The sequence below is a fragment of the Convolutriloba macropyga genome, chromosome 1 (genome assembly GCF_964194025.1).
Source record: "Convolutriloba macropyga chromosome 1, txConMacr16.3, whole genome shotgun sequence".
Classification (NCBI taxonomy): Eukaryota; Metazoa; Xenacoelomorpha; order Acoela; family Convolutidae; genus Convolutriloba; species Convolutriloba macropyga.
In genome coordinates, this window is record NC_134468.1 from 8064760 (window position 1) to 8074651 (window position 9892).

Below are 9892 nucleotides of genomic sequence, written 5' to 3' on the forward strand. Positions count from 1 at the left end.
TAGATCCGCCTATTAATACGCTATACAAACGAGCAAAATAACGCATTCGTTCGTCAACACATCGGAAAAAAAGCTTTGATCACAGATGTAAAAACGTGGTTTCCAGAAAACTGCTCAATCAACTAACTAATCATTACCACAAAATCGACCACTTTTTCATTAAGGCAAATAATCCCATTTTGATGTCTCAGACGTCGCTTATTCTAAAGCGACGTCGGGCATTCGTCGCTTATTCAACTCATGCCATTTTACTATTATAATTATAATAGTAAAATAGAAATGTCTTTAGAATATTCGTCTGATACTGCATATGACAAATTATTAAATGATCAGACAGAGTGTAGTGCACGCCAGAAACATTTTCTCAACGGCGGTATACGATGCAACAATTGTGGATGGTTCCGCGTATGCTGTAGGACCCTGAAGCGGGCGGCTGATCGGCCTCCCGGGTTTCGTTCTCCACGCTGTGAACCTCGCATCATGCGACTGACACTCCGTACTTAAGGTTCGTCGTCCGCGAAGGTACTGGATGCAATTCATATCGAAGAACCCCACGCTGCAACCATGACGCCTCTCAGAACGCCTTGCCGTGCAACGAAATGCTATCCAGTACCTGGTATTTTTCCCCCATCATTGAAGAACAGGTTGAGCAAATTTATCAAGAAGTTCGTCATTGACAAGCGAACTTCATTGTGGTCAGCAAAAACACAGCGGAAAAAACTGTTGTTTTGATGAAAAGGCAAATGTGTTGAAGCAATTTTTCCACAAATAGTTCTCTCTTGCGTGAAAATGGAAAGCGATGCATCTGTGACCTAAACACAAACTAGGCGGCTTCAAAATTGTTGTAAACGTCAACTCGACAAACTTTTTCTTGCAGGCGAAAATCAGCAAAAAACGTTTTCAAAGAAACTCTAATGGAAATCAGAATGTCCTGAAACAAATTAATTTGTAGAAACAGGCAAAATAATAAACGCAATTAGGTGCCTGACACCTAATTGCGTTTTTGATCTCCAAGAGTTCAATTCTATGCGCTTCCACCCCTTTTAATTGAAAACATTAACGCGAGTTTAACAAATACCCATGAGAACACAAGGCAGTTATTGTCAGTCAGCTTTAGACGCCAACACGTATTTTGAGATACACGTGTTTCAAAGAAAAATCAGCCAATATTGCGAAAACGTGAGCCAAAATTGCCATCAGGGTAGCCACTGAAGAAAATCCTGATGAATACCAACGTTTGTCGTCTCATGCCACTAAACTAATCCCTGGCGTTTCAGCTATTGGCATTGAAGAACACTTCAGGCGCACTATTATGAAACTTCTCAAAAAGGGCACTGAAAATGACCTGCGTTTTTTAGGGGCAAAAGCCTGCTCTGGCATGTCAAAAATGTGGGAAAGCTTATTCTATTCATTCAATGCGGTCTGCCTATGTTGCTGCCGACCAAGCAGTACTCCTGATAGACATCAAAAATGCATTCAATTATCTCAATTAAAAGTTAGCTCATGAAAAAGTTTTAAGAAGTTAACCTAGTTGAAGCTGCGTGGTAGAAAAATCATACAAAGCCTCATCCAAAATGTTGTTAGCCGGCAATTACTAACAGTTCTCAAGAAGTAACACTAAACGAGGTCCCTTTGCTATGGCCATGCATGTTGTTGTCGTACAGCCATTGATTGAGCTCATGCGCAAATCGAACTCAACGCAAAATTATGGACGCAGACAATGGCAGTGCGCTTGGAAATGAGGAGAACCTCCTAGAGTTATTTGAGGATTTATCTGATCATGGTACGCATTTTGCTTAAAAAAGTGAATGTGCCAGAATGAAAATTGAAAGTAGAGGAACAAGCAAAATCCAGAAACTGTAGAAATTTCTGCGAAACTGACTTCGATACCGAAGACTGCTGCCGTGTTTTGTGATTGGTTCCTGGCAGCAGGTCTCGTAAATCCTTCCTGTAAAGAACGATTTTCCATTACACATCGAAAGCTTTGAAAAATAGCAAAAATTTTCCTGCGAAACAATTACACGGTTGTTACCAGAGGTGTTCAGAAAAAACTTACGTTTCTCGCTCGAGCAACTCCTAACGCTAAGAACGTTTTTCCGGACTAGGAAAGAATTGAAAAAAAAAATTTGGTGTCTTGGTTCTTTGGCTCGCCCGTCACAAACAACGCACGCCAGTGCATGTCGACCCATTTACGATAAAAAAATTGTTCTAAATCAAGCTCTCAACTCTGCAAAGGTGGGTTACGAACAGATGAGGCCACTAGAAAATAGGGACACGTTTGCAATGATAATGTATGACATATGCTATGACGTCCAGGATGAACCAGCTCTTCAGATGCTAGAAGATAGAAGTTTCCACCACCAATCTACTAGTACTGCTAACAACGCTCAAATTGAAGTGAAAACAAGTGGCTTGTGAAGGTCTTGAGTGCAGAACTTTCTTTGACGTGAACGTTTTTATTTCATTGGCTATGTCATGCGCAGTCAGAGAGATTAAAAACATAAAACATTGACTAAAACAAACATTGAATTACAACGTTGACTAAAGCAAACGACCGGCGAGCGATTGGATTCGTCATTAGCTAGCTACGGTATAGTGAGGCTAACTTAAGCTTAATTGAAGGAGGTGAAGTCAGCGTAGCGTGAGACGGAAACGATAGGGTGGAGTCTTTGGCTGCATGGGACCAAGTTCTTACGGCCTTAAAGTTGGGGATTGTGTGTGTGTGTGTTTGGGGAGTAAATGAGGGAGGTCAAATTCAAAAGATCCGCCTTTCACACCGTGAGTCTTTGTGTATACGTCTCAAAATCAGTTTCTGTGAGTCGCATGCCTGGAGACTATTGAACTGAATGACTCCGAGTGAAATTAACGCCCTCTAGACACTACCTGTTTATCCTGTTTTTGAGGACGAGAAATCATTTGTCTGATAAAAAAATAGAGCAAACAAAAAATTGCAAAAGAAAAGAAAGACCAGGGGACTAATATATTTGCTACAAACTTCGTTCGAGTGCAATTAATTATGAATAACTCACTTTAGCAACTAGACAAAAAATAGTTTTGTTCCAATCGTGTTTTCCTGCATGGGCCCAGCTGGACCATTCAGACACACATTATAAAGCAGATAGCAACAAAAATCTCCGAAAAGAATAACTACGCATGCTCGGTCGCAGTAACATACATTCAAAAGAAGATAAGTTTAACAACCCTACGCAGTGCCGTTAACTGTCACAGACGCTGCTGTAGTATAAACCGTGCAATCTAGGTTAATAATACTTGTAGAGTTGTTGTCCGAGAAGGAAGGCCAGACACTTAAGTACTACATTATTAATTCAACCCTTTGACGCGGCTCTTACAGCTTAGTATATTGCTGTAAGTTTAAAATACAGTGCGTTCTTGTGGTGAACCTAAATAATCTGCTGTGATGTTTCTCTGCGGTGATAGTGGGCGCTCACTGTTCCGTCCATTGGGTAGATCACACGCCTTTTTTAACAAAAAAATATAAGAAAGATTATTTCTTTGAATGCCACAAATTTTTTATCTGGCGGCGGTTACGAAAATTGTGCTTACACATGGTAGAAATGTGACAACTGAATACTTCTGGTTTCTGATTTTATTCTTTGGGTACGTGATGTTCGGATCGGGTTTCCCAACAACCACTACTCGAGTCCTCTTTGGCTTTGGAGGACACGCCTTCCTCATAGTGTTGCGACACCCCCTAAACCAAATCAGCGTTAGTTCCACTTTAATGTACTAGTCGACATTCATCGAGACTTTATGGAAAGATCCAAAATTCCAGGGAGGGGGGCAATATTGAACCAAATTATCACGGGGTATCCATGGACAATTTTGGTCTAGGCCGGCTTTTCTCATGAGTCTAAATCACCACCGGCGTGGAAACCAAGGCAACGAAAGTTTATATATCTTGATAGAAATTCATGAATCTTGGTAAATCATATCGAGTTCTTACCATGGCTCATGACAGGCAAATATCAAGATAGACGAAATTAAAATATTAGTGTATGAAGAACAAGAAAATCTAGGCAAGATAAACTAAAATTGGATCTCAACTTCAATTGCTCAAGAATACCAGAATTGGTCGTCAAAAAATTCCTTGGAATAGACCCACTTGATGATTTTGCAGAAGTGTTGCGGCAAAAGCGTTGAACTAGTAGCACTGAAGAACTTAAAAGCTCAGCACAAAATCCACGCAGTAGTATATTCTGATTGTGCCCAGTTAGTGGATAAACATAACAGACTGACGTCGGAAAAATTGCTATTGAACGACTAGTGGGAGCTCGAATCTATTGCAACCTGCCTCAGTCGAGGGTAGGGGAGTGGGAGCATCTAATCATTATGGGGCTTCAAATCACGTCATTAGAAACTATTATAAACCACTAAAAACACTGAAAAAAAGATAAACTGGCAATTTCGGCGCTTTTCATTTGACTTTTAGTAGTGAACTGCCCCCAATTAAGTTCAGCTGCTGACACTTGTAAAAGAGAAGGAAATTTAAAACCGCAGAACAAAAAAACAACGGGCGCAAAAGTCACTCCAAAAGTCAAAGCGGTCAATCCGAAAAAACAAGGCACAAAGAAAATTTTGTAAATTTTTGAAAAGTCAATGCATAAAGGTCAATGCAAAACAATTGAAAAATGCAAATTTTGTCATCAAAAGCTAAAATTAGTTATGTTAAAGTCTCGAAAAAATTCCATTACATCTAGAAACTAAATAGTATTCTATTATCAAGCACTAAAGGAGGTTAAGTGGCTCTCGAGGCATGAGAAACATAAAAAATGACAAAAAATTTTTAAAAATTTGAAAAATTGCAAGTTTTATAAAAAACAATTGCTAAAATTTGTGGTAATAAAAAGCAAGAAATAACGTAAATTATTCTCAAACCCTAACGGAGGCTTTCTGACCCCTGAGAAAAATTTGCAACATTTGTCAAAAAAAACGTAGTGTTAAAATCTCAGAACCATTACATTACATCTAGAAACTATACAGAAACCTATTGTCAAACCCTAGAGAAGAAGAAACCTAATAAAACAACAAAAATTTTCAAAAAAACTTGAAAAAATGCACGTTTTATCAAAAAGTTGCTCAAATTTGTGACATTAAAAAATTCAAAACTATTCAATTGCAAATACAAAAATTTGAGTAACTTATTATCAAACTCTTTAAACCATAATTATTATCAAACCCTGCAAACCATAATTATAAGTCTCCAAAACAGTGTGAGCTACCTACTGGTCGCTATTTATCCCGTTTTTGAGGACGAAAAAGCAAATGGGTCAGACAAAAAATGGGTCAAGCAAAAAATTGCATAAAATTAATTTGAGAGCAATTGAAAACCATTCTGACGTGACATTATCCAGAATACTTCACATGACTAAAAAAGAACAACAAGTACCGGCAAATATTTCAAAAAATCAAAAAAAAATTGCGTGAAAACTGTGCCAAAGTCATTAAAGCCATCATCTAATCGGTAAACAATAAAAGATATATTTAATTGTTTCTTGGATCTGTTCTGTTTTGCGCAAGTGTGTTTTTAATGACACCCGTTACAAATTATATGTTGTTATATAGCACTCTTTTATGTAAGAAAATAGCACCTGCGCCTGAAGGTCATAAAAAATTTATGCTCACAAAGCTTGGGGCCGAAACAGAATAGATCCTGTTTCTTTTTTTGGACTCAATAAATGTGATATGGCGACATAGCAAAAAACCTCAAAAATAGGCAAAACCTAACATACATGAAAACTCGAAGTAACAAATCAAATATAACCAATAAATAAAGCTTAAAAGTGGAAAATAGACTAAACTTTAAATCATTAAAGACCAGTATGTTTTTCTAAACAAAAATATAAACATAAACGACTAGCGTCCGGCGATTTGCTCTCAAACGAACGGCGAGCAGCTGCACTCGCCAGTAGCTAGCCACGGTTTTTTTGAGGCTAGCTTTAGCCTAATGGAAGGGGCGTGCGGTGAGCACAGGGGGGGGGGGGGTGCAGCGTGAGGGTGAGGACTGCGGTGTGGGGGCAGTGGTCATCGCTTGGAGTGGGTCTTTGGCTGCACTGAGCCCTTATGGCCTGAACGACGAGCAGGGGTGGGGATTGGGGTGAAGTGAGGGGCGCTGATGAGTGAAAGTGTGTGTGTGTGTGTAGGTGGGTGTGGGGTTGAGGTTGGGTTGGTCAACTTCTAAGAACCGTCCTTCACACCAAAAGTATAAGTCACCAAAACATTTTCTGTGAATCGCAAACTTTGAGACTAGTGAGCTGAAAGGCTCTAGGAACACTTAATGTCGCCGCTGGACGCTACATGTTTATCCCCTTTTTAGGGAATAAAATTCAAATGGATGAGACGGAAAATCGGTCAAGCCAAAAATCGCATAAAAAAGACCAACCGGACTAATATAAACTTACATAAAAAACTTTATTTGAGAGCAATTAAAACTTCAAAATAACATTTAACATTTCATTTGCAACGGAAAAATTATAATTAGATTAAGTTGTATCTCCTTGAAAAACTCTTGGATTTGTTATTATTGAGATTAAGTCAAAGACTACAAAATGTTAACGAACACAGGCAGAACCAAAAATTTTTTATATCCTTTTCGCAAAGACAATGTTGACGCTAAAGGAAACTATAATATTTTCACTGGAATGGGTATAAATTATCATCGGGTCTCATTTTCACAAAAAGTGGATCTGACACGAATTGAGCTCTGTACATAAGTCATTCTAGCCTGTAATTAACATAAGAAAAGAAAAGGCAAAAATATTTTTAAAAAGGAGAGCAACAAAAAAATCGGAATCCTTTTTGGTCTGTAAAAATTCTCGATTAGAACAAACCAAGTCAAAAATAACAAAATAGTTAAGATGACAAAGAAGTCAAAACTAAACAAAATTTGGATAATTATTGAGTTTTAGTCATAAAAAAACAGACAAAAACTAAATTCCCCAAGAGTCTCATCGGAAACAAGAGCAAATTTAGCACTCTTTGGAGCTTGTGAAGATAAAGTCATAATTCTTTAGATTTGTCCCAAATTGAGCCAAGAATTTGAATCTGAAGTTTAGCGAAGAGCCTTTTTCTCTACGGATACAAGCAAAAAAAAAATTTTGCTCGCACTTTTTACTTTTTTCAACTAAGGTGACAAAATCTTGGGCAAAACGAAAAAATTTTTGAATAAAAACAACGGAAATCAGTCAAATGTCCAGACAATCTAAAAACTGATAATTATGTTGAAAAAAAAACGAACGTCAAACAACTTTTAATAGTTTATTCTACGCTGGACGGGCTTTCTTATGATAACACTCAAAACTCTCTGCAATGAATATATCGATTGGCAAAAAAGACAGAAAAAAATCCCCTTGAGCATATAGTTCTTCCCTCCCTGCAGTGAGTGCGAACAAAAATTCAGCACGCATCAGTTTCTGCGCACTCCCTTCAGCGCTGCATTCATTTTCAACTTACGCATGTTTCACTTCTCAAGTGTTCGGGCAAAATACATAAGGAGACTAGTGGATTATGACTAACAACTATTCATATACGACTCAAAGACCAGTGATGGTATTCTACAAGTATTTTTAGGTGAAGCAAATTCGTTCATTACTTGAACTTTGACATGTGCAGCCATTATTTCCGTTTCAGAACGTTGACTTCTAATTTCGAGCATTGGTCTTTATCACTAGCTTATACATTCTAATGTAGAGTTATTGGGAACTGCCCCTAAACATCAGGGTCGAACGGCAAATTTGAGAAATTTTGATCTCCAAGCAATCTTTTCTCCTCCCGATGCAACTTATCCCCACCTCCAAGCCAAGCGCACCAATATACCCACACATACCATATACCCACATACCACATACATACCCCAAACCTATCTATCCCCCTACCTACTCCACGGCACCCACCCTTACCCCCTCCCCACCTACCCACACACCCAAACTAATAAATTATGTTTGTCTTTTAAACAACTTCTATAGTTGTTTCAGGCAATTCACTTTTAGTTTTCGTTATTTTCATTTTTTTGATAGTTCTTATTAAGCTTAGTTAAGATTTTTTTGTTCGACTCTTTTCCGATATTCTACCTGTCATATTTTATTTCTGTACCTGCGATCATAAGGAATTTTGGGTCTTTCTCATTATAACCTCCTTTCCCCAAAATTATAGCTCACCTTCAAAGTATAAATACAGTAATGGGGGCTATACGTTACATTTCCATTAAGCTAGTGGGGGCTGAATTTTTTTTATAAATGTTGGGAGGGCGCTAAATTTTCGCTAAATAAAACGCGGGGTAAGAGCTGTAAGTTGTTGGAGATGTGTTATTTTAGTCCTTAAGGACTAAATTAACACAAAACACGTTTCGAAGAATCAGTGAATTTGTTTGTAGCAACTACCGTTAGAAAAAGCCGAAATTTTTTGCAGGGACTATTGTTAGAAAAACTGTTCTTGCCCAATATTGCCCCCATGAAATTATAGCCCCCCATTATGGTATATTTACCATGATTGGGGGGGGGGTATAGGTTATCTGACCACTAAGCTTAGGCTATAATGGGAAAGACCCAGAAAAACCCGAAATGTGAACGCTTTGAACTCTTATTTATGCAGCAAGGTCAAATCTTGGGTCTTTCCCATTATACCCCCCCTTAGTGGTCACATGGCCTATAGCCCCCCAATCGATGATCATGGTAATTTTAATATAATGGGGGCTATATTTTCATTGGGGGGGGCTATAATGTGAAAGGCCCCAAATATTTTTGTGTGTGCGAGAGAACCTTCCAATGACAGAGCAGCACTCGCAGTTGAGCAGGTACATCCACCCCCTCTTGCAGCAATTGGTCTTCTGATCCCCTCCCCCCACATCCATCAGACTGGCCCTCTCTCCATAGTACTCCCTCCTGTCCCCAAACTGTTCTCGTGCCATCTACTTCTGTCCTCCAATTAAGTCTATTAAACCTCAGAAGTAATTTACCGCAGTTACCATTCGAGAACTCTAATTTTTCTTTTGGAGCCCCGATCCCCTATTAAGAATAGCGGTGACACAACGTTTTAACAAAAGAGATCTTTTCCGTTTATGCTTAGTGGGTGCATATTATTTGCATCCCTCAACAGCACGTAATATATTTTTTACATAATGATTTACTATGTAATGGCACGTTCTCTGCAACTTGGGGGACGAGTAACATTAGGGGGGGGGGGGGTGGGGGGTGATGGGTGCATAACGTTAAGGAGGCCTAAACGAAAAAAAAACAAATTTATATGAATTAACTGCAATGCAAATTGATAGAACGGATCTTTTCCGTTTGTGCCACCAACCCAGTACGTTATGCGCCCCCCCCCCCCCACCGTTACATAGCACGTGCCATTACATAGTAAATCATTATGTAAAAATATGGCACGTGCGTCTGGGGAGTGCAAATAATATGCGCCCACTCAGCTGGGGGGGGGGGGGGAGTGGGGGGGCACAAACGGAAAAGATCCGATAGAACATTAATAGCCCTGAATTCTAGAAAAGTGACAGATGTAATTACGGAAAAATCAAGATAGAAGTTTGTCACTTTGCCGTAAAAAAAACGCGTTTGTGCCCCCCAACTAAGTGAATGCCGAAATCCATGCAAGTTTCAAAGTATATAGTTTTAAGTAAAACATATATGGAGGGAAACTAACTTAATTCTGATGTTCGGTATTACTAACCAAAATTGAGATGTCTTATAAACAACAACCTTCTTGGAATTTCAACAGATGCGGAAAATTTATCAGAAAACAGGTGATACAAAACTTGATATGTCCTGCTTAAAAAAAAGCAGCTAGCTAAATTATTTCACGCAGAATATAAGTCAGTATAAGTTGAAAACAAAACGCAACTGCAGGAAATTGGAAACGCTGTTGTGAT

At 38.7% G+C, this 9892-nt stretch overlaps 1 protein-coding gene across 1 annotated transcript in view; it reads right to left on the reverse strand.

Annotated features, from left to right (window-relative positions):
* Positions 1 to 9022, reverse strand: part of LOC142345225 (putative phospholipid-transporting ATPase IIB) — a 70571-nt gene extending 61549 nt beyond the window's left edge. The window contains exons 1-2 of the mRNA XM_075397248.1: positions 8775 to 9022; positions 3565 to 3712 (exon numbers count right to left, since the gene is read on the reverse strand). Of these exons, the coding sequence (XP_075253363.1) occupies positions 3565 to 3712; positions 8775 to 8923 (297 nt within the window). The 5' untranslated portion in view covers positions 8924 to 9022. The remainder of the gene's footprint in view (positions 1 to 3564; positions 3713 to 8774) is intronic.
* Between the last annotated feature and the right edge of the window lie 870 nt (positions 9023 to 9892).